At 45.5% G+C, this 25,503-nt stretch overlaps 1 protein-coding gene across 1 annotated transcript; it reads left to right on the top strand.

Moving 5' to 3' along the window:
* The first annotated feature begins 2,352 nt into the window (after positions 1–2,352).
* Positions 2,353–24,514, top strand: LOC119256629 (sprouty-related, EVH1 domain-containing protein 2-like). The gene is made up of 3 exons (XM_037524414.2): positions 2,353–2,493; positions 17,685–17,834; positions 19,954–24,514. Exons 1-3 carry the CDS (start codon positions 2,365–2,367, stop codon positions 20,617–20,619), a joined length of 945 nt encoding a protein of 314 aa, XP_037380311.1. The 5' UTR covers positions 2,353–2,364; the 3' UTR covers positions 20,620–24,514.
* The last annotated feature ends 989 nt before the right edge of the window (positions 24,515–25,503 follow it).

Raw genomic sequence — 25,503 nt, 5'->3', positions numbered from 1 at the left:
TGATAGGCCAAGAAGACTCCAAACCTACCAACTGATTTCCTGTAGCCAGAGCTCAGGGGTTACTGTTGCCACTGAAAAGCAAAGGGATCTGTGACTCTCAGAGTCTGGGTTCTGCTTAGGTCTTAGTCTGTGAGTGAGTGGGTAGTAGACATTGTAGTGTATGTGATGGTTGCCTGGAAAGCCTGTGGACAGTCAGTTTCTCATGGTGAACCTTTCTAGAGTCCACCCATGGAAGCACACAAATTTCTCTACTTCACGACAGTTATCAAATTAGAGGGTTAAGGTGCCATAGCCAGGGTCACACGAAATAAAAATTAATCAAGCAAGGCATATTAAAGCCAAATTCAGAAATTGGGGGAATTAACCACAAGAGAATGTATGTTTCATTTGTTTATGAAATCAGAGTGTTCTAAAGTCATAGTCTTAACTATAGATTTGGGGAAAGAGAGACAAGCAGATCTTAAAACAATCATTTAATTTCAGTAGCAAGACAAGTATAGTGAGAATGTGAATCTGCTAACTATAATCATATATAACCAAAAGGATAGTAAAAACCAGTGTGCACACTGTGAGTGGCATATATTTAAAATGTTGTTATTAAACATAGGTTTTAAATGTTTAGAGAGAAAATCACTCCGCTCGTATATTTTTGATAGAATCTGTAATATGTCTGTGTATTCTATCATTGACGCTACACACAAAATTGATTCTGCTACTTGTAACTTTTTTATATATGTGTGTGTGCGTGTGTATATGATTGATATATATATATATATATTCTGTTTCCTTTCAAACCTGCCTCAAATGTTGATTGACTAGAGTAATTCAAACTGTAGAGAAAGAATCCTGAAAGATCAATAAGAATTGCATAGAGAGGGCCTCCCCGGTGGCACAGCGGTTGAGCCCTGGGCTGTGAAGCTGCCCGCAGCCTCTGCAGTGGCAGTTAGATCCCTGGCCGCCAGCAAGGGTCCCACATGGCGCGCAGACCTCTCCTGCCGTGCCCGCTGCTCCCCTCAGCAGTGTACTTGGGCCCTTCTGCCTGCACTGCTCCCCGCTCTGGCTCTGGTGAATTCTCTCACCCTCCACGCTTCTGACTGTACCCAGTGCTTGTATAAATAATAAATAAATCTTAAAAAAAAAAAAAAGAAAGAATTGCAGAGAACAATGAGGAACTGTTACTTTTCCTCCTGTGTTCCTCAATGGAAATTGCAGTATTTGTTATAACTTTCTGAACCATTCTTTGAATTTCGGTTTTATGTAGTAGCATTTGCTAAATGCACTTTTTTTTTTTAAAGATTTATCTTTACTTATTTATTTTATTTTATTTATACAAGCACTGGTTACAGTCAGAAGTGTGGGAGGTGAGAGAATTCACCAGAGCCAAAGCGGGGAGCAGAGCAGGCAGAAGGACTGAAGTACACTGCTGAGGGGAGCAGCGGGTGGCAGGAGAGGTCTGCACGCCATGTGGGACCCTCCTCTGGTGGCCGGGGAGCAGCCGGGGATCGAACCCGGTGCTGCAGAGACTGCAGGCAGCTTCGCAACCCAGCACTCAACCGCTGCGCCACCGGGGAGGCCCTGAATGCACATTTTTAAAGACCTAACCAAGAAAAGGAGAAGATAAAGAATAAATTTCCCTTTTGGTATCTTCATCTCTTAAACATGTTTTTCCTTTAACAATGTCAGTTAAGTTGAGCCATTCATTACTGAATACAATAGGTGGGAAATGAAGCCAGTACACTAATTTGCAGACCAGAATGAAGAAAAATATGAAGAATGAACTAATAAATTGATCCCTAAATGACCAGTTCATTCCATGATGGAATTAATTGGGTTGACCTGAGCCTGCATTTGACTTGCAACACGGAGAAAACTCACTGGCACCCTGGTGTTGCAAGAGAAAACCAGTATTCACATTGACACCTTTGCCCAGGTGTCAGCCAGGTGTCACCCATAGTGTGGATTTTAGTGTTGGGTGCCTGATTTAATACAGGCAGCAGGCATACCAGTTAAATCCCCTCTCACTGGTAGATGAAAATACCCCAGAACTAAGTCCAGTTTACACAGTGCAGTTGTGGCAGCTCTAAACAGGGCGTTCAGTCCAGTGTGCTTCCCTTTCATAGGGTACCTAGAGGATTCCTGGGGGAGACCTGCTGATGCCTGCTCTCCTCTCACCCCTCCCCTCCATGGGGACTCTGTTTGTTCCCAAGTGGCCGGCATGGAAGTTTGAGAGATTGATAGGGAACAAGGGAACATTCTGGCAAGAATCAGTTACAGAGTAAATGAAAAGCATTTCATTCCAAGTTAACATATTGGTAGCTTACGTGCAAAAGAATGGAATATGATTTCCTTAAAATATACTTTCAAATGATGGCATTTGGCTTAATTTTCTTGGAAACACCTTTTATTGCAATTTTTGGTCTTTTTTTAGGCTCCACAACATCTTCTTCCACCATCCATAATGAAGCTGAGCTTGGCGATGATGACGTTTTTACGGTAAGTTCCCTTTTGCTTTCCAGATAATATGGATGAATAATCAGAAAGAGGGTCTGTTTAAAGACATGAGAGACGTAGTGATTTGCCATCTGATGTTGCTCTGAGGTTGCCAAGGGAAGGTTGCTTGTCATAATTTTTGCTGTGCTGGGTTTACCCTGTACACCTGTGGCTGTAGCACCATCCACCACATGGCCCTGAAGGGGAAGCTCTCAGACCTGTCTATGGTTCTCTTGAATCTTCCTAGTTAGGATAACCAGCTGTCCAGTTTGCCTGGGACTCTCCTAGCTCTAACACTGATAGGCCCTCGTCTTGGGAAACACTTCAGTCACAAGCAAACTAGGCAATTGGTCACCCTACGGGAGTTTGCTTGCAACACAATCCCCTCTTGGCATGGAGGGAAGAGCCTGGGAGAGCCTTCCCAATGAGTAATTCGACATCTGATAAAGGCTTGGAGGCCCAGTTGAGGTTAGGCTCCAGTGCGCCATGGCAGGAAAGGGCTTGGCTGTTTGTGACACAGTTTGAGTTAATGGGATGTAACTGGAGACCGAATAATTTCTCGGCTTGCTTCTTTTTTTAAATCCTGTGCTTCTGGAAGGTAATTAACATAGGGTTTATTTCCAGCTTGCTGTCTGCTTGGTGCAGCAAGGAGCTACAGGGTAGTAGCATCAGACTGGCCTGGCTCACAGTAAGAAATGCATTTACATGAAATCTAGGACATGCATACATCCACAGACACCTGAAGCCACTTGATACTTCATGCCCGCATCCTGATTTTTTTTCTCTTCTCTTTCAGGTCCTTCTATTTTTTATTTTGAAAATTTTCAAGCCCACAGAATCATTCAAAAAATAGTACAGTGAACACCTATATAAGCTATGCCTAGATTCAGCAGTTGTAACATTTTGTTCCATTTGCTTTCTGTGCATTTGTGTGTGCATGTGTGGGTTCTTCTAATGCACACATACACATTTATTGCTGATGCAATTGAAAGCAAGCTCCCTTCTAAGTACTTCAGCATACATCACCTTCAAACAAGACATTGTACACTACCACAATACCAAGACTATATCTAAGAAAATTTTAATAGGAATTTCATATCATCTAAGAGTTCCCCAATAGCTCCTCAGGTGCCCCAAGGATGTCTTTTATAAACTAGTTTTTATTTCAAGTTCTAAATACATTGCAACCCTTTAAATTTTTTGTTAATGCACTCATCATGCACTTAGTGATTCGAAAAACACCACTTTGGGACTAGAGGTGTATCAACCACACTCTAGCCCTTGTGGAGATCACAGATGGTGTGTACAGAGATGAGACTGGCCCCTGGAAGGCATAGAGGCTGGCTCAGATGGTGAGACCCAGAGACGAGGGGGAGGTCTGGGGGCCAGAGATGACCACTTAGGAGGTGAGGCTGCTGGATGGCACCTTGGTGGCATTTGAACAGGATTCAGGGGAACTTTGAGGCTGGGGAACCCCAGGGGCCAGAGCAGAAGCAGGGCTGCGTGTGATGAGTTGCCCCAACATTACCGATCCCAATCTGATGTGAACAGAGCGTGTGTAGGGGTTTCAGGAAATGAACTCGGTTGTCCTTCCATGGAGCGGCTGGTGTGATGTGGCTCTGAGCAGGCTTCCTATAGTGCTCGAGCAGATCCTCTCAACAGTTGGCATGTTGCTTACATCTGTCCTTTGTCACGTTTTGAGAGACAAACAACAGCAGGCAGGTTAAAAGGTGGCTTCCTGTGCTCCAGAGCAAAACTGTCATTAGCAGCTGCGCTTCCCAGCTACCTGCCAGAAGTGATTTATAGACTCAAGAGAGGACAAGAGGGACAGGAGTGATGGAAGCCAGCATCCCTCCTGGTTTTGTCCTTTAATCCACAGGGGATCAATGGGCTGCTATAGGATAACACCAAATGCCTGGAAGGAGGGGAAGAAATAGCCCTGCTGCTTCCAGACACTCACTGGAGGCGGGGCCTCACTTGATGGCATTTTGTGTGGGCCTGGTGTGTGATCACTGCCCTCATTCCATTTGTTCACACACAAGGTTTTATTGGCAGTGATATCTCTCCGTCCCCAAAGAAAGCCCAGTCGTTAGGCCTTAATGACTGGGACACATGCCATGTAAGGATGGGAGTGTCATCCAAGGTTTACATACTGGGCCCCACTTGTTTGTGAGCTCCCCAAGATCCTAAGACAGTAAATGAGGTGTCTGAAAGCTGGAGCCAATGAAGTGGGCAGCTGCTTCAACTCCTATATTCGCAGCTCCCAAAGCTTGTGTTCTAGGATGTGCTGGTAAGACAGAGGTGCAGAACTCAGAGCTCACTTATTACAGAAAGGGTATTAATGGTGATGAGACCCTCTTCAACTTAGGATGGACCAGAATTACGGAGTTTTCTGAGAGAACAGCATGTAGATGAGACACTTAGGTATAACTTAAGGAACCAAGTCTATGTCTTTTCTGTTTCTGCTGCTAAAGTCAGGGCTCCCTGATTTCAGGCAAACAAGACATTATGGCGAGGGTATTGGTGCACACACTGCATTGGGGAATAAAGGCAAGAAGGGGTGCCTCCAACTCCCTGTGGAGAGGGGTGGTTTCGACTGGGGTGCTTGCGCCCCGTGTGGACTATTACTGTCACACTTCCCTCCCCAGCTCTTGTGATTATCTTCCATTCTGGTTTGCCCTCCCAACTTCTCAGGAAGATAAAACCATGTCATAGTTTCCTCAGTGAAATGAGCATCCTGTTTTGTGTGTATGTGCGTGTATGCGTGCACACGCATGAGCATGTACACATACTGCACACCTGCCTTCCCCTGGCATCTGCTGCCATTCGCCATCTCTCCTGCCTCCACAGGCTCCCAGGCCTCTTCTCTGGTGCCCTGCCACCAGCCTGGTGTGGGTTCCTACCTTTCCTGCCAGAGCCACCGGCAGAGACTCCTGATTAGCAAGTATTTTGATTTTTCAGGATTTTGGCACCGTTTCTCCATTCATGTGTCCTAATGCGTCTCTCTCAACTGATCACGACTGTTCTCTCCTTTAAAATTCCAACAAGTCTCTGTTTATTTCTCTTGCCACTTAAAAGCCTGCCCTTTGGGGGGTTTTGTATTTTATTTGGTGAATGAATGAATCTTCATTTAATTGGATTATTGGCAGGTTCTTCACCCTTCTGGTTCTTGCAACCCTTACAAAGCTTTCTGTATAGGTGCTCAATAGGTAGCAGATAGTGTCCACATTCATAGCTTTTAATAATGTATGAAAATTCTTTGCTTTATTGTTGCCCTGGGCAGGTGATTTTTTTTTAAAGGTGGGTCATTTTGAGGGCTTTGTGTCATATTTTTCTCACTGTGTTTTCCACTGAATCTACAAATAGGAGTAAGCTCCTGGCATTATTGCTTACTCTCAGCTCTGACTCCTCGTGCTGCTGCTTGCCCCCATCAACTCAGCTCTGCCTAAAAGCACAGTCTCTTTGTTAGGGGAAAAGGATGAATTCATATCTATAAAAGAAAGAATGAGTGAATTCCATACAGGCTTTGTGGATGACACCCCCACTCCATCAAGACACTGGGAACTACAAATCCCATGATCCCCAAAGGGAAGTTGTGAGGACCTAAGGGCAGAGTTAAGCAGCCATTTTCTCTGTTTGTAAATAAAAACCAGCCATGTTAGTGGGGTTAGTGCTCTTGGCCAGGTAGATTTGGTCTTGGAGGGTCACTTGGGATTCCAGGTCAGTGGAACGCGTAGGACGCATTTAAGAATTTATCTCCCTCTTTTCTCCTTGAGTTGTACATTTCCTCATTCCCCTTCCCTTGTAAATAAACCTTTGTTAACTTTTAGTATGTGCCTGCACTTTAAGTCCCCTTTAAGCGTGTGGGTGAGGACCCATAGTCAGGCAACCCATTTTAGAGCGGGTTTGCTTCACCGCCTCTCTACTCCACAGAGCACCTCTCAATTGCAATGATGGATCTAGGTGAACACATTACCTAGGTGTCCAGAACATGGCCACTGTTAAATAGGGGGGATTCAAGGGCCTGCACCATTTGGTACTAATTTATACGATGAGTAATGTCGGGAAGAGAGCACAACCACCCCCACAAAAGTCAGTGTTCAGTAATGGAGTTTTTGGCATTGCTTAGAGTCCACACATGCTTGCTGATGCTTGTGTCAGCTTTTCATTTCCCTCACCTCAGAGCTAGGGAGCCTGAGAGGGATGAAGAGCAAGGACCCTACGTCTTTGTCTTTGTGGAGGAGACTGTTTTGGCACAGCTAGTCGAGGAGGCCCATATAAACTTGAGAAATCAACAGTTTGGCTCCATGGATAAGCTGAGCTGGTTTGCCCCCCAACTTAAGATTGACTTCCTCCCAAACCCCTACAGTGGAGGACTCTGAGGCCAGAGGGTTTAGAGTCTGCAAAGGATGGAGGTTCCCTGGGAGAGTGGGTGCGTAGGGAAAGTGGGATGCATAGAGCTAGAGGGTCCCTGACTTTTACAGCCAGTTAATGAACAATTTGCCAAATTCCTGTTTTGTAGGGTTTGGTACTGGTGGTTTACTTGCTGCTCCAGAATTCCAAAATCATTTAAAAGTGTTATAAGCATCTTCATAGACAAGGATAATTCCCATATGATCTTGGGAGAATGCAGCTGCAGTGTGTGCATCCTTCTGGAGTGGGCTGGTCTAGAGCTGTGGCCAAGTGTTGGGACTTCAGCTGTCACTGTACTAAGCGGCTGTATTCTGGCGCTGAAGCTGGGGGATTAGAGAAATATTTGCTTTACAGAAAGATAGTTGGGGGTATGTAAAATGGCTAAGTCTTTCATCTTCCATAATATGCAATCTCTAAATATCCAAAACTACAAATCAGGAAATAGTAGTATAACCACATGACATTGAAAAAAATGGAGGGGGCGGCGGGGAAGAGCCCAAGAATTGAGTGTACATTTCACTAGGAAGTTAGAATCTGAGATGGAGAGGACAGCAATCTTTTTTTTTTTTTTTTTTTTTTAAGGAAAGAATGAGAAGGAATCTAGGCTGTGACATGAAGAGAGTAGGAATCAAGGGAGATAGCTTAGTTACAGCAATCCTGATTCCCCTATCTTGGGGTTAACTGAAGAGACACAAAGAGGTTGAGTTGTATGACTCGAGACACAGTTTCCCCTACCTACTGTTTGGAAGCAGTGCTTCTAATGGAGATAAGGGCACTTTAATGCTGGAATGACTGACAGGAGTTAGCAGGAACTGTTTGACTTGCTGGGAGGCAAGGCCAGTTAACAGACTTGCCAATTCCTTAGAATCACAGGTCTCAGAATGAGAAAGGATTTTGAATTCATATCCGAAAGCCGAACTCCCTCCTGCTGACAAATGAGATAGGATTTCTCTCCTACACTTGCAGCCCGGTCGGATGTGACGAAGATCACAAAGCTAATTCGTAGCGGAGGAAAACAGGAACACCATCTCCCAAGCTTTCAGTTTGTCACTGTGGTTTTAGCAACTAAATACAAGAGTTATATTTTAGGGTGTTCTTGAACCCAAAATGAAAGGGAGAGGGAATTAAGGGGAGAATGTCACCACCGCAGGTTCAGGGGCCAGACTTAGCATCTACTCAGCAAGTTTGCAGCCTAGAGGTCTCCAAGGTAGCAACTCGAAGCTTTTCCAGAGGAAGACCTACCCTTTGTTGGTTTCTACCACCCTCTAGCCCTCTAAATGGTGTTTCTGGGCTTGGGCCGCCCTTCCCATCGGTATTCCTACATAAGCTCTGGTCTGGAGGCATCACCACACAGCATGCACGGTCTGCTCTCCTGTACAGCGTCTTTGTGGAGTTGCACATCCTTCACATCATTTTGAGGGGGTCTCAGTTCTCTCCCAGACACACTTTTATTTGAGTTCGAGTGTTGGCTTGTGTTTTCTCGCACTTTCTCTGGTGGGTAGTCCTCCTTCACATAGGAAAAATATCCTGTCTTTCACAACATCTTCAGCTTCCAGCCATGGTCTGCTGCAACTGGAAAACTTGATTCTTCCTCATGCCCTACACCCGACCCCTTGACATCCTGTTTATTACAGGCTGCATTTTATTACTTTCTGGCTATTCAGAGCAGTTGTCCCTAATAACATCTGGGACTCCTCCCAGCCACCCCAGGTGTTTTCTAAAGCAAGGCTAGAGCAAGTGGTTAAAACCAAAGTAGCGAGCAACAATTTGTTTTGTCATGGAGGCACTTTTGAAGATTTGCAGATTGTGCTGATTTTCATTTTTGATTAATTGGAACCAGTGAATTCATTGAATTTTGACATTATCAAGGTTTCATTTATAGAAGTAGAAGAGCACAGAATATCACAGAATTTGCCTTTTCTTGAAGAGACCTTTCCACTGAATCTACCCCCAACAAATATTAAAGCTGAAGGCAAATCTACCAGTTTTGTAATTAATGAGATATATTTACTGATTTTCTAACAAAGAGTTTTTCCAAAAGACAAGTTATGTGGACCTGGAGTTTGGTGTCTTAAGGCAAGGCCTGGGTTCCAAACAGGATTCTGACATGAGGTCACTGTAGTCACTGATCCTTCTGATCCAAAACCCTTTCAGGGTGAAGTAGTTCCTTACATTTCACTTCACTAGTTCAGGGCAAGGAGCCGGAACTAATATGGCTCTGTCCCTGTCACTGTGCCTGCACTTGCACACATGTCATTGTGTTTGGTCCTCATCACCCTGGGAGCCACATGTTGACACTGCCATTTCTCAGAGAGATGGAGCAACCCCGGGCTCAGTTCCACACACTGCTCCCCAGAATGCCCCCCCAAATCTTCTTCTGCCTATATTAAATATGTCAGTTTCTTTTTTAAAAAAGATTTATTTATGCATACAGGAACTGGGGTACAGGCCAGAGGTGCAGGGGGTGAGAGGATTCAGAGACAGAATGGGGAACAGAACAGGCAGACTGACAGAAATACACTGCTGAGGGGAGCTGCGGGCAAGACAGGAGAGGTCTGCTGAGCCATGTGGGTAGCTCCCTGGCTGGCCTGCGATTGAACTCCTGCTGCAGAGGCTGTAGATAGCGTCACAGTGCTGTGCTTAACTCCTTATAGCACCAGGGAGGCCCCTAAATAATGTCAGTTCTAGTGCACTGGCTTACAGCCGTCCATCAGTGGAGGTCTGAGCCACCCCTTCCCTAGTCGAGAGCCCTGTCTCATTTTGGGAGATCAGTTGATCAAAAGTGTTGTGGGATTAAGGGATTTTGGCAGAATGGAGGAGAGAAGATAAAGTTTTTTTTATAAAAGTTGAAAATATGAGGGCCTCCCCGGTGGCGCAGTGGTTGAGCGCTGGGTTGCGAAGCTGCCCGCAGCCTCTGCAGCGCCGGTTCGAGCCCCGGCTGCTCCCCAGCCACCGGAGGAGGGTCCCACATGGCGCGCAGACCTCTCCTGCCGCCCGCTGCTCCCCTCAGCAGTGTACTTCGGTCCTTCTGCCTGCTCTGCTCCCCGCTCTGGCTCTGGTGAATTCTCCCACCCTCCCGTGCTTCTGACTGTACCCAGTGCATGTATAAACAAAACAAAAACAAAACAAATAAATAAATAAAAGCATGCCTCTATTAAAAAAAAAAAAAAGTTGAAAATATGAACTGCTTTTACAAAGTTTAACTAGTGAAACTGATCTGTGATGTTTCATTAAGAAAAGCAAAAGTGTTTGGGGAGGGGCAGTGTTGTGTGGCTGACCCTGGGGGGCAACACCCTGTGACTGCTGCTGGCTGACACTCCAGCATGGCATGGGTTGGCTGCAAGGTCTTCAGTGAAGGTTGGAAGCTGCTTTATCTCCTAAAAGACAATAATTATCGAGCTCACATTACATGGTAAGAGGAGGATCTTTTTATTCAACATGTATGCCTACAGTGGCTCAATTTAAAGCAATTAAATGTCTCAGACTCAAACAAAAGCTTTGAAATGCTCTCAATTTCAGGAAGCCCAAAGGCATTTTGCTAGCCCTCCCACTTGTGTCTTTCTTCATTTACACTTATATCATCTCATCTTTTTAAGGGTGGTAGTAAGGCTATTATTTCCACTTTACTAATTCATACACAGTACATATTCATGGTTACCCGAAACCTGGTTTCTCTTCAACGCAGCAGTGCTTGCAGTAAAGCTACACTTGGGGTTTATCTTTCTTTTCATATCCACACACATCTAACTTCAAAATTTAGAAATGCTTTTTTTTTTAAACACCTTTGTAATGTGTGGGAATTTGGTTTTTGTTCTTTCACAATGAAAAAAATGCCCCTTTTTATCCCTTGTGTTTCAGAGGAGGATGCCGTGAGTCTAGGGCAGTCAGTCATCTCACCCCCACAGCTGCCTCTTAGAACCAAGTTGCTAGCTAGAGCCATAAAAAAAAGCAGGTGCCTGGCCCATTTCCTGCGCACTGCTCGCCTCTTGAAAGAGGACACCTGGAATCACTGTAGGCCCTTAGGACAAGGGAGCCTGCACTACCTGTTCTGGAAGACCTATTGACAAAATAGGCAACAATTTCCTGTTTACCAAAGGAACAAGCATTGGCCATGGCTCTGTCTGCCATTGGATATGAGCTGACACTGAGGAGTAAAGCTGGTAGAAGGAGAAAGGCAAGCTTTGTTGAAGAGTTAGAAACAACAGCTTACCCAGATCTTCTAAGCTACACGTTCAGTTTACTGTCTGCTACAAGAGAAGCAGAAGATGTCCGGTTTGCATGAAGATGTCCGATTTGCATGTGACTCATCTCCTAACCAGAGGTTGGGGGGCATGGTATATGTTTGTATTTTCTTATTTAGACAGATATAGAGTACATACTTAAAAATAAAAACAAGAAGTTTGCCATAGGAAGAAGACTGAATATTGCTTTAGTTGCATCAGCTGGTGAGATCTATTTTGGTTGTGGGTTGTAGAAACAAATACTAAAATACTGTAGCTCATGAAAATACTAGCTAGCCACTTTTAAGAATGCGAAATAGCACTTAAAGACAAGGCAGAAATTCTCCATAAGCAATCGGAATTAATCCTATAATTCTTGAATCAGCTAAGCAATAGCCTTCGTCAAAACCCCGGTGACCTGTACTGTTCTTGCGAGGAGAGAAGGGTTACACAGAGAATTGTTAGAGCTCACACAGACCTTGGCAGGCATCCAGTGCAACCACCTTATTTTACACATGAGGAAATTGAGGTCCAAAAAAGTTAAACAACTTGTCCCAGACATGTGGCGTGGCCTGGCCTGGCATCAGGATTTTCTGATTCTCTCTATATAGTGCTATTTTTGCTTAGCAGTGCTGTGATTCCTGGATGATACGTTCTGGCTTCTTAAATGATTTCTTAACATTTTATTTTCTATGCCTTATTCAAAATACACAGGCTGTTAATCTCCTGAAAGGACTGGTCAGAGTGGGCTTGGCTTCTTACACAGTGTGTGTTTTCTTCTGTCAGCAGCTCACGTTCCTGGGAACACAGATGATACAGTGGCTGTACTTGTTTGCCTGCCTCTCTCGAGGTGGGATTTGTCCCATTTGTCTCTATCCCCAAGAGGGAGGAGAAAATTGCTGGGTTTCTTTTTGTAGTCTCACGGATGTGCTCAGTAGGAGTGTCCTGTTCCAGAAAGCTGTAAACCAGGTGCCCCTTCATAGTCCAAGTGTCCTTGAAAAAACAGCCCCGGCACACCTTTCCTGTCCCTCAAGCACTGTTTGCCAGCTGCTGCGCCTTTGTTCTCCACCTACCCACCCCCCCTTTTTGGAAAAACAAAGATTTAGCAGGAAAACCCAGGGGAGTTGAGGGGATGCAAATAGTCCCAAAAACACTTGTTTCACTTGGAAATGTGAACAGCAGCCAGGATTCCATCCCAGGATAGGTAATTTAAGCAAACTGCCTTCCTCAGCTGGTCTGGACTCCCAGTTCTTCCCCTCCCTCCCTGAACTGCCCTTGGTCAATGAAGTTGGCCTTCCAAAAAGAAGGCTCAGGCCCCGACCCAGGGCATGTGAACAGAGGGATGTGCTTCTTAAGAACTCCCAAATAAATGTGACGTCTCTCTGCAGGCGAGGAAATAGCCCAGTTTCCAAGAGTAAGTCACATTTTATAAAACATGTCCATAGAGTACAAGAGAACCAGCCACAGGTTTAATATCAGGTGTCCACTCTCTAGTTTCTTCTCCGTTCAGACCAATTCCCATCAAACCAGGCCAAGCTGGACCTTGGGAAAACAGCCAGTTCGTTAGCCCAGACAGCCTCAGCCCAGGGCCTTTTCTACTTCAGATTTTGATTTATTGTCAAGACACTACAACACTGAAGCCAATGACTTAAAAGTCCCTATCAACTTTGGAAGCTCCATGGTTTTCCTCTTGTATGTTCTGGAGAATTATAGGAAATACCTGAATTCTTAAAATAAGTATAACTTAGTCTACAGAGTCCAGCCGTTGGAAACTTGTTCCTTCTGAAGAGGTTTTTCAGATGAGCTGCTTTTTTGGCCTTCTGGGACTTGGTCCAGGTTTTTTGCCCATCCCTGGTGCTCCTCCTTTGGGAAACCACCCAGCAACACCCCACTCATGTCACTTTCAGTGTCTAAGCCCACATCCCACAAAGCCCAGGCCCAAAAGTCCATCAAGGAAGAGAGGAGTGCTTTTATTGCCAGAATGTATTTGGTCAGACCGATGGGGCTGTTTTCTGCTTAAGGGTGGCAGCGTCCGCTCTTTCAACTTGATACTGTGACTCTTGCCTCTACCTCTTGTCCCTTCCTTTCCTTACCTCCTGTTTTTTCCGGATTCTTCTTTATGCAAGTCTTATCTCAGCTTACAAGCATGTCACAGGACTTTAGAACCAGCTCACATATTTTCAGTTACTACTGAAAATGTGAGTTTTTACATAACCATAGAAAAAAATTGAAAATGTAGTTCAAGGACTACCCCTTTAAAACAGGACCTAACTTAGGTGATTAGGAAACACAATTTCCACGTTATAGTGTTCCAAAGTACAGGCACACCTCATTTTATTGCGATTTGCTTTATTGCGCTTCAAGCATACTGTGTTTTTTTTACAATAAGGTATTTTTAAAATTAAAGTATGCACATTTTTCTTAGAATGGTATTGCACATTTACTGGATTGCAGTGTAGTATAAATGTAATTTTGATGTGCACCAAGAAACTAAAAAAATCCATGTGGCTAGTTATGTTACAACATTTGCTTTATTTTGGTATCTGGACCTGTAGTATCTCAGAAGTGTGCCTGCACAGAAAAAGGTGCAAAGCTGCCTGTTCAGCTTACAAAACTAGCCATCCCCTATTAGGAGCCTGAGGTTCCTCAGCTCAGTGTAGCCACAGTTGACCTCCCCCTTTCTCCTTGAGCTCAGACCCCCAGTAGTTCAGACAGCTACCAGGGATCAGGCAAGTCGATGATGCAGCCAGAGTTTTTCAGAGTTGAAGGTGAGGCTGGCAGATTGGAAGGTGTCACAAATTTGTGAGCACAAATAGCAGAGAAGCACAAGGATCATACTTCTGAATTTGTGTGCACGCACAGCTTAGACGGGCTGTTTTTCCCCGGCTCTGTTGGAAACCTTGGGCAGAGCTGCAGGAGAAGTGGCTCAGCCGTACGAGGGGCTGAAATGGAGGTTTTATCCCTTTGGCCTTTCTTAGAGATGCCCTGACAGCACCTTCCTTTTGTTTGCAGGTCACATGCACTACTTTGCAAGATTTCTCTGAAGGTCTAGATCTGAAATAGGCCTCGGCTTCTGATGAAGCCTGTCCTGCCTACTCGCCTTCCCAGGGTCCAAATGCAGAGCACTTTAGGGCTAGTCTGTAGTGTAGGATTTATCCTCAGCTGTGCCCAGGAGGCAGTGAATTGTGGACATGCGCAAAAGTTTTCTAGTACAACCTTGTGTTTAAATCAGGAGATACTGAAAGATCTTTCCAGTGTCAGGTTCTCTTGACTGTGCAGTGGCGGGAGGTGTTTCTGGATTGGAGAGTGGGTGGGATGGCTACAGTGGAAGATAGCATTTGATTGATGAGTGAATATGAGAACAAGTGGCCGTGCCTTGTTTCTCAGAATGACTTGACACGTTGTTAACCTGGACATGGGTCACAGGAAATAGGGTGGATTAGGGTGAACAAATGACTAACATGGAAGTGACCCTGATGGGTTAATTGGGTTTCTAAGAAATGAATGTGGGGTGCATATCATAGTGTTCCATACAAGGGTAGCTTTGAGCCTAAGGGATGACTGACACCTCGGTGTTAGATTAGAATTTAACCCTTGGTATTGGAATCACACCACAGGGCCTGTGTCTACTCATTCCGAAGGTATTTATTGAGATCTTTGGAAACCTTTGTATTGCAAGTCACAATCTGCTTATCTCCTGGGTTTGTTCAAAGAGGGTGCACTGGCTTACCTGCTGCATAAGCTGCACTTGTGCTGATCTCAGTAGCCACTGGAATGAGCTGGGTGTACGAAGCAGCGGTGTGTGGACCTGAAATCCCACAGGGCGTGTTGTTTGGGCTACATTTCAGTCCATCTCTGCCAGTAGCTGCAGGTCACTCTCCCATTTTCCTGTGGATGATGTGGAGATGGTATTTACATGTAGCCAGGCCTGACACGGTGTGCACATTCAGTGTGAGACTACTTCAGAGTATCTACAACTGGCATGTGTTAACAGGGCTCTGAGGACATAAGGAAGGATGGGTGAGAGTTGGAGAGCAGGCCAGAGTTTGGAAGAACTTGTGTATCAGTCTGGTCTTGTAGTCACAGGCTCCTCCCAGCTCCCAGTCTGAAAGTAGAGTGTTCTGTTTGGTGTAGGTTATGGTTTGGATCCAGGAACACTAACAAAAAAATCCATATAAATTAATGGTAATAGCATTCTGAGTACCCCCTCCTCCCTGCAATAAACTGCCAGATACACCAAATAGGAACATTGTACTTTAGGTAGAATTTGCAGGGTAAATGGCAGCTCTTTTGTATTTGAGTTCTGAACACAGTAGTTCCGGGCGGGAGGGGTAGGAGAGCCTGTGTTACTGATGCTCTTCCTGCTCACATCCTTGGGCAGTAGATGGACCAGACCCCAGGATTAGGCTCCACCAGGCACAGAGGCTCTGCATCTCTGGGGGCCCTCCACCTCCAAGTGGACTGCACAGGCAGGCACAATTGCCAGCATGTTCTGTTTGCCGGTTGGATGGCTCCCGCGAGGCAGGGGAGGGAAGCAGCAGACTCTGCACACCCAGTTTCACTCCCTCTGTAGAGAGGAGTAAGTGAGGGCCAGAAAGGGGCCAGGAGTGTGATGCAGGTGGAACTCTGCCATAGAGGAGGAATCCAGAGTGAAGGAAAAGTGCGCCCAAGTGGTGAACCCAGCACATTCTGGCTTCACTTACCAAAGGGAATTGACTCAGTACATCATTAGGACATCCTAGGGTGGATCAGGATTCAGATGTGACCAGATCCAGAAGCTCCAGTGGTGTGGGTGTGGGCAGGGTAGAGGCGCCTTCTCTTAGTTTCTCTTCGTTTCATCTTCAGGCAGGTTCTTCCCTTGTGCCTTCACCAGGATTCCAGGCTTCTGAGATCCTTAGATCAGAGCGTCAGAAATACAGACAGCAAATTTCCTGACTTCTTTGTAAAAACTCTGATTTGCCTCAGAGAGTGCCGCGGACCAGCACAGCAGTAGACGATGAGGCCACCTCAGGGTTGAGAGAAGCGTGCAGGGTGGTCAGGGCGTCGGTGAAAGAAATGACAAACAGACACACTTCAAGAGTGAAAATCTGAGTGTAATTTTCTTTGAGTTTGTGACCAATATATATATGTTTTCCAAAAGCACAGGGACAATGAATATCAATGAAATCAGCTTGCTCATGGGCTCAGTCTATCACCATCAGGGAGGTGATCTACATAACAAGCAATGACTTTTATAGAAGAAAGAAGGAAGTTTAGAAAGACAATAAGGGATTAAAGTTTGTAGTTCTAGAAAGACGGGATAAGATTTTTAGCATTCTTGTAGTGGTTCCTGGTGGTCGTTATCTTTTGATAAGCTTCTGTCTTTTCAGGGAACTTCCGCTGTACTTCCTCTACTTCAGGGTGTTTTGCTGTTCTCCCCCTGCGCGCTGGTTGCCCAGCCGGACCTAGGGACGGTTAGCCCTAAAGGTCACTGCAGGGGGAGGTGCAGCGGAGAGGACCATGCATCTATAGCCAAATCAGTCACTGTGGGTCTGGGGATTGGAAACAGGTGTCATCCCTCCATCACTTGGGCCAAAGGGAAAAAAACAGAGAAAAACCCAGGAGGTCTGTGTCCTCGAGTGGATGCTGCACCAAGTTTTAAAAATGAGTAGTGATTATGCTACATGATGGAAATATGGGTGTATTCTTTTTCCTGACTAATTTATTATTTATTTATTACTGAGCATTTATTATTTCATAAATGGGCAGGATGATAAAATGAACTTTATAAGTATTTGTTTTAATCCTGCCTTGCCCCAAAAGAATTTATAACCAAAAAAAAAAAAAAAAAGACAAGCAGAAAATAAGGGTAAGAAGCAACAGCTTCTTACTGTTCCTAGATGTTAGCCAGAAATAGGACACCAGGAAAAACCTTTTGTTTGGGGGAAAAAAGAAGGGTCTGTCACTGTAAGGCGCCAGTCTGGACTCACAGCCGCTGCTGAATTGACAGCTCAACACTCACCCTCCATGGCTCATGACCTCTGTCTCTCTGTGCAGTTATCCACCTTCTTTTTGGTTTAAAGTGACCTCCAAAACTTACCTCCAACCCCAAAATTACAAAATTTCTTCCTGGAAAGCCAGTGCCCATGATACCCAGGAGGTTTCCTTATCTCTGAGACAGTCCCAGGCGGGGGTCAACCTAGCATATAAACACTGGGGTTTTATTTTTGCTTATTTCCACCTCCCTTGCAGGCCAGAGTACCTTGCAGCCAGTCTTGATCAAGCTGGGATATCCCAGCAGGAGGCCTTGTGTTGAGCCCTCTCCCAAGCTGGTCACTGCTCCCACATTTAAGAAAACAAACCCAACCTTCCAGGGTCTGGCAGCTGGGTTCCTGTGCCCGTTGAGGCAGCCACATCATGTTTAGACAATCCAGCCTTCAGGGGTCCTCCCATGGCCTGGATAAACTCAAGGTTTCGGGAAATCCAGCGAGATGCCACAAGTGAGGGTAGACAGCGTGTTAGGGTTTGCTGTGTGGGTTTGTTTTTTTTTTAATTAACTCTTGGTTGCCTCCCTCTAAACAGACAGCTACAGACAGTTCTTCTAATTCCTCTCAGAAGAAAGAACAACCTACTCGGACAATTTCTTCTCCCACGTCTTGTGAGCACCGGAGGATTTATACCCTGGGCCACCTCCACGACTCATACCCCACGGACCACTGTCACCTTGAACAGGTGAGCACACTCGTTGCTCTGAGATCATCCAGGTGGATGGCCTTTGATTCTGGAACAGCCGCCTTCCCCTCTCTCCTGTGGAGCTAACTGCCCTGAGCCCAGCCCCTTGTGCACTCCCCCATTACACCCCCCAATCGGTATTGAAGGTAGTGGCAACACCACCTTACTCAGAATTTTCTGTGTCAGATTCCTACTGAACGCTTTATGTGCTTTATCTCAACCAGTCCTCACAAATTACCCCCATAAAGCAGGTCCTCAACACCCCCAGAGTTCCTGGTAGAACAAGATTCAAATGCAAGGCTGTCCTCACCCAGGGCGCCTGCTACACTGCCTCCTGCATTCCTCTATCCAAAGGGCCTCTTGGCTTTGTGAGAGCACAGAGCCAGGATTGGGACTGAGGAATGCTGCGCGCTTGGCTCTAGCCCCCTGGCATCACGGGCTGCGGGCCCAGGCTTGCTCAGGGGAGATAGAACTGAAGCCTGGAATTCAGTAGTTCAACAAATATTTACTGAGCAGTGGCTGTTTTGGGGAGCAGGTTCCCAAAGTGTGGGGGATGGACTGGTGCCCATGGGGGAATGTGGCTACCTCTCTGCTCTATAAGGAGAAAAAGGGAGCACTGGGCAGTGAGTTTTTTTTAAATAAAGCTGTATTTCTCTAACTCTATAAACATTTCATTGTATGCTTTCTAATATTTTGACATTTGTGGTAATAATAGATGGGACTTGACATTTTTGACAGTCCTTACTTTTGCAATTTTGCAAAGTCTGTGTCAACTCCCAAGATTTTGAAATCCTGTAAGACTAATTTTCTGAAGTCCAGGAAACTGATGTCAGGAATTGGACAGGCATGAGGGTAAAAAGTGGATGGGACATGGCCCTGCTCCTACGGAGCTCGTGGTCTGGTTGGAAGTGATGGGTAATCCTAATCATCATGGGATAAATTCTGTAGTGATATTATAATGAATTAATGGCAACGGGTATCGAGCACATCCTTGTGGGGGGCTCTGAGCTGACATGCATAGCTTCTTTTTAGTCTCACATCTGTGCAATTTGATAGAGAAACTGAGTCGGAGCTTAGCAGCTTGCTAGTAAATGCCATAGTCCAAATTTGACTCCAGTGAGTTCTTGCAGAGCATGTTCCTCACCCCTTGGGAAAAAACCATCCTGCCCAAAGTACTTCAAAGAAGGACAAAGATGGATGGTCACTTTCTCTGTAACAACTGAGATGTCCTGTACAACACAGGCTTACCCAAATCTATCAGTAACTGTTCACTCAGCACTTGCCACTCAGGACAAGATATTGTTGCAAATTCTAGCAGGACTCTCTGCAAAGACAACTCTCTGACTCTCCAGGAGCTTGCAGTTTGGATTTGAAGGCTAGAGGGTGTGACTCTGAATCCAGCTTGCCTGGACTCAGCCTCCAGCCCCACAGTCACTATCTGGGAGATCCCAGCAGCATCTGAACCAGGCAGCCGGCTTGCAAGTGTGCATTTTCACTCCTCGGCTCCCAGCAACTTCTCTTCCCAACCAGATGATAAAGTACTTGTGATCCCTATAGTTCCTACCCACATTTGCTTTTTTGGACGTGACCCACAGTGAGAAATGCACTTCCTGTTGTGTGCCAGTATACACAGATTATATACATGTAATGAAAAGCACTTGCCCTTATAACAGCACACTCCAGTGTTGTTGTATCTCACTGAAGAAAACTGGGTTTTACAAAAGAGAACATACTATACAAAAACTGTTGAAAGTAATCTATGCTGTTAGAACTCAGAATAGTGGTCACCTCAGTTAGGGCTAAGAGGTGACCTACGAGGGCAGGCGGTATGTGCCGCTCCCCCTCTGATTGCTGTTTGGTTGTGTTCCATCTGAAAAGTTCACCTGTATTTTTTTCATTGTACACACTATTCCTACATATGTAGTCATCGACAGAAAGGGAGGAAATGTTGGCCTCCACCCATTAAACTGATTTCCTGGCCCAGGAACTGATTGAGACGCAGTTTGGGTACCTCAGTCTTTTCAAGAAAAGCCTCCATCGAGATGGAAAGGTACGAGTTAGAGGGTTTTTTCTTCCTTTTTTGCCATTGCTATAAAATGTCTCCTTTTTCCCGGGGCAGCCGATGCCAAGGCCCTACCGGCAGGTGAGCTTCCCCGACGACGACGAGGAGATCGTGCGCATCAACCCCCGGGAGAAGATCTGGATGACGGGGTACGAGGATTACCGGCACGCGCCCGTGAGGGCCAAGTACCCGGACCCCTCCGAGGACGCGGACTCCTACGTGCGCTTCGCCAAGGGCGAGGTCCCCAAGCACGACTACAACTACCCCTACGTGGACTCCTCGGACTTCGGCCTGGGCGAGGACCCCAAAGGCCGGGGCAGCGGCGTGATCAAGACGCAGCCGCCGCGGGGCAAGTCCCGGCGGCGGAAGGAGGACGGCGAGCGCTCGCGGTGCGAGTACTGCAGGGACATGTTCAACCACGAGGAAAACCGCAGGGGCCACTGTCAGGACGCCCCCGACGCCGTGAGAACTTGCATCCGCCGGGTGAGCTGTATGTGGTGTGCGGACAGTATGCTCTATCACTGTATGTCGGACCCCGAGGGAGACTATACAGACCCGTGCTCGTGCGATACTAGCGACGAGAAGTTTTGCCTCCGGTGGATGGCCCTTATTGCCTTGTCTTTCTTGGCCCCCTGTATGTGCTGTTACCTGCCCCTGCGGGCCTGCTACAACTGTGGAGTGATGTGCAGGTGCTGCGGAGGGAAGCACAAAGCGGCGGTATGACTCAGCTCCCTCCCTCCCGTGCAGGGAGCTGGCTCTCACATAACCCCCCTGCCCACCCATTCCCTCCCACCCAAAGGAGCCAGGAGACCGAGAGGCCTCCCAGCTTCCTGGTACCTTAAGGCACCTTTCCGGCCTCGGGAACCTGCCTGGTGGACTCTGCATTCCCCCCAGCCGCCCACTCTGCATCAGCCACACACCCATGCAGTGTTCTGAGGAAAGGAACCTTCTTATAGACTCGCCTGTACTATTATTAACCTGTAATCAAGCTTACTCTGACACACGTTGTTGATTTCCTGTTTTTCCACCCCACCTCTTCCAGTTCAAAGGTGCCTGCAGTAGAACTGCTGATTTTTGGTGGGTTTTATAGTTGGTTTTTCCAAGAGCGTGGAAGACTGTCTTTCCCCTTGGATTCAGTTTGCCTGTTGCTCGTGAGAACGGAGTTCCTGCGGCCACGGGATAGCAGAGTGACGAAACCCTACCAGAAGTATTTTAACCTGCAGTCAGTTATTATGTATATCAGAGATGAGCTAGTTAACTTCTACCACAAAACCAGAGCGCTTTAACTTTTTATAAAGCCAAATTTCCCATGCAAGCTGCAGTTTCTATCTTGAATCTATCATCATTTTTTTCTGCAAACTTCCCCCCATTTGTCAGTTATCACTGATACAAAACATTCACCCATAACATGAGAATTTAGCCTTAATTTCAAATTAACCGTGAAAATCAGGAAAATTCCTTAAACTGTATTGCATCCTCTTGGATCAGGGTTAGAAAGGAAATTTCAGGTTTCGCTGAGCCTCCCCAGTTACCCCTGAAGTAGAACTTACTAAAATTGTGTGCCCACCACATCTAAAAATTTAACAATATTAGAAGAAAATGCTAATGAAGAAATTATTTACTCATTGTTTGGCAAACCAGTCTATTCAAACAAATTAGTGTTCTCCTAACCAAGGTCCATTGAGGAACACTAAGGTTGTGGTATATCAAACTGCAGGAGCTTTACATACACACACACACACACACACACTATTTTCTGTTAACCGGGAGAAAGGGGGATTCTAAATCATAAATTTGAAGAGTGGTGGGTTGCATTTTGTTTGTGGGTTCATGTTTTGTTTTCACTTTGGAGTCAATTTCACGTCACCAAATTCTTCATTTATACTTGGGGAAAAAACAAGGCCATATATGAAAACCCTTTCAATGCCTAAGTGTCTTTTTCCTGCAACTCCAAACCCAGACTTGCCACTTTGGGTGCACAGAGGGTTAGTTTAGCAGGCTGGGTCTACCTGTCGCCTTGCCACATAGCTTCTAATAAGCTGGAAAAGAGTATTTTTCTAATATATTGCAAGGAATAGCCAAACCTTACTACAGAAAGAAAAAAAGTGAAGAGTGATTACCTGTACCTAGCATAGTACAATCAGAACGCCGTGGAAACCATAGGGAACAGGCTTGTCCACGCTGGCTGTTCTCCCCACGGTGATATTCCCGTGGTAACTGCCAGCCAAAGGCATGGCCTGATCCTTCTCTCCCCACTTCCCCCATCCCTTCTTTATTGCACACAGGACATCAGTCTTCAAGGAAACGACTTTCCAGTCTGCCAATCGTATTGGGAAAGGACTAGCCACATTCAGTTTCATGGGAATGTTTTCAGCTCTGCTGAAACATTTCAGCCTGTCAATTTCTTTAGTCAGACCATCGGTGTAAATACCCAGGATGCTTCTAAGTTAGTTGGTAGATGTTTGCATTTGTGGAGTGACTGGTTTGGGCCTTCCAGTTTGGACAAGGAGCAGAGAGCTGTCAGTCTGGTGATGGAAGAGAAAGAAACACTTCCTGCCTGGGAAACATCTAGAAAACCTTCAGCCAGCCTCCAAACGTTGTCAAGAGACCACCATTCCTCCTCTCCCCCTCACCCCCGAGGTATTTCCTCAGGGTCTTTTTCAAGGTCTCCTCTCTACAAAGCACAACACTAATGTATGTTTTGTTAGACCTCAGTTCAAGTGCCCCTATTTATTTCAATAAGAATACACACATCCCCGCCGCTTTTATTTGTCATCTCTCTCTAGTCTTCTGATTGCTTCTATCTTCCATTCCCCCTTGTCTTTTTTCACCCCTTTGAAGAGTTATGCTAGTGAATCTTAACTCTGAGGATACTTTTTAGGTTTGTGAAGGCGGTGGTTAAGGGCACAAGGACAGCCCCGGGGACATTAATGTAAATACGTCTCTCCTAATCACCACACTGCAGCTAAACAGTGTGTAGAGTTTTCCCAGTCAGCTTTGCCATACTGACGTCAATCATTTGAGAGAAATTATTCAGATTTTATTTTTGTATCTGTGGTAACAAAACATTAACCAAAAGATTTTCTGTTGGGAAGCTTCCCCTGACACCCCCCCCCCCCCAGCTATTTGCTCACATTAACAAATTAAAGTGCCTGAAGCATAAGTCATTCTTTACCTGTATACTAAAAACCCTGTTGTATTGATTTTTTATAAGCCTTTTTACCTCTGTGTAAAAATATATATATACAAGTGTATGATGTACATTTTAGTTCTTAACTTTTTTTTATGGTTTCTAATATGTATGACCAATGTAGCCATTGCTTTAAAATGTACCGTGTAAATATACAAACATCCTATCAGATCACAGACTTTGGGGTGTTTATCTGACTGGAGGTGGTTGGCTGTTGCACCTGGGCAGGCATGGGAGTTCTTGAACACAGGATGGGAAGGGGTTTCCTTTGGAGAAGGATGTGTGGACACCAGTCTGTTTTTGTGAGGCCTTCCCGCCTATGGTTATGTCATATTCCCCAGGGGAGACTGCAGCTCCTTGGGCTGAGATGCCTCAAGTGAAAGGAATGCTGTATGTCACCACCCGGGGAACACCCCCTCTTCCTAGTCCTGGCTTCCCCCACGCGTGCTCCTCAGAGGGAACAGCTGTACTTCCTCTGAGTTGTTTTCCTCTGATTCCTGCTGAACCCCTGTGTGTGTGTGTGTGTGTGTGTGTGTGTGTGTGTGTGTGTGTGTGTAGTTGAGAAGAGAGTTTTTCACAGAAAACAAATGTTAAAATTGCAAGACCCTTGGACTCATTGGAGAGGTCCTGTTTCAGTGACATTTGGCCCACTTTCCCTTCCAAATGGGCTCTTTGGATGCTCAAAAGTTACAATAACAATTCCCTGGAGGAGATAGAGTATGGGGTCTTGCAAGGGTCACAAAGGAAAGTTTCAGCTCCTTCTGCTAGAGAACAGAGTAGGAGCCTTAAAAAGAGATGTATAGAAGGGCCCCTCCATCTTAGTTTTAACTCTGCCTGAAAGGGGTAACTTTTCCAAGCCACTGGCAAAGGTGAAAAGCAACAGGAGATGCTATGTGTCAGAAAGTGAGTGGACAGAAAGCAGTCTTGAAGATTAGTAACTAAGAGAGTAGAGAAGTTAATGAAAACGGCTCCATTAACACCAGAAAGGCATACACCAAATTATGGTGGTGTGAAGAAGCAAAAGGAAGTAAAAATATAAAATGTAAACCAATTTTTCAAGAAGTTTGATGGTAAAAGAACAATGGGGTTTCTCGGAAGTAGAACTGATGAATTGAAAAATAGTATCTGCCAAGATAATATCTGTGTATTTACATGTTGTTATGACAGTTAATCCTGAATAAACATGTGATTTTAAAAAGTGAGAAAACTTGGAAGGTACCTCCAGAGCTGCAGTAGGGAAGGAATCCTAAAATTTTACTTGACCTGGCCCTATTCAAGACACGTCCTTCTCATGATCCCTGTTTACAACCGTGGAGCTGAAGCTTACAAAGGGTAAGTAACTTAGAAAGGGTAAGGCACAAGGAGGTATAACGTACCTATAGTGATGAGAGGCAAGCACCAAACCTGAGCCCAGGTCCTGACCAGACTGGGAAAGTGGGCAGCAGTCAAGAGACACCTTATTCTCTTGGGCTGCCCCAGAACAGCTTGTTTTCAGGGTCCTGGTGTTCAGCCAGGAGTGGGTCACACTGCATACATCAACTCTTAACCCTCCACGGAACAGAGGGTTCATTTCTACTTTACAAGTGAGGAAGCAAATACAGAGACATTACTTTAACCCCACCTAGGTCACTGGGGAGTCTCAGCCATTCCTAGTGTTACCACTACCCTCTGAGCAAATGACTTCACTTTCTGAGCCTCAGTTTCCTCAGGTATATGGAATAATGCCTACTCTCAGCATGGCATGAAAGTTAAGTAATCATGTGTACTTACAGGGCAGTACACAGAAGGTACTTCCAATATGCTAATTTCTTTCTCAGTTCCTCCTTTGTTCTGGGACCCTGAGGAAAAACCGAAGCCTGGAGAGTCAGCAACCTCTTTGAAGCACAGGAGGCTAAAGCCATTTTGGATGTTTTGTGAGTATTTAAATACACAACCTCTATGTTGAGATTTTTTTCTTAATCTCCCTGCAATTCTAAATTAAGGTTTTAGTTTTTGTATTTGTTTTTTGCTGGTCCTCCCAGATACATTAACAACCCATGGGATAGCTGCAGAAGTGAACTCATCTGGCTCCATTCCTCAAGAACCAGTGCAGACATTTTGGAGAAAGTTGATGGCCTCCATCAGTTCAGTTCTGAGAGGGCTTAGCATACTCACCCAGGGTTGACAAACACTGACTTGCAGAATACTGCCTTCCTGGACCTCTGTTCCTAATACTCTTCCATGCTCATTACCAATGTGGGTACCCCCCACCCCTGAAAATTGGGACATCTTCCCAGGGGAAAAAGTGTTATAGGAAGAGTTCTGTTTTACAGGTATTTTCAGGTAGTTATTAAAACATGACTTTGAGCAGGCAATCAGAGGGCTATTCCTATGAATGAGGAAATAGAACTTGTAAAAGTATGTCTTCTGCTTACTGG

The sequence above is a fragment of the Talpa occidentalis genome, unplaced genomic scaffold (assembly GCF_014898055.3).
Source record: "Talpa occidentalis isolate TD23 unplaced genomic scaffold, MPIMG_talOcc4v2.1 talOcc4.343, whole genome shotgun sequence".
Taxonomy (NCBI): domain Eukaryota; kingdom Metazoa; phylum Chordata; class Mammalia; order Eulipotyphla; family Talpidae; genus Talpa; species Talpa occidentalis.
The sequence above is the reverse complement of the archived record's forward strand: the minus strand, read 5'-3'. Positions and strand labels throughout refer to the sequence as shown.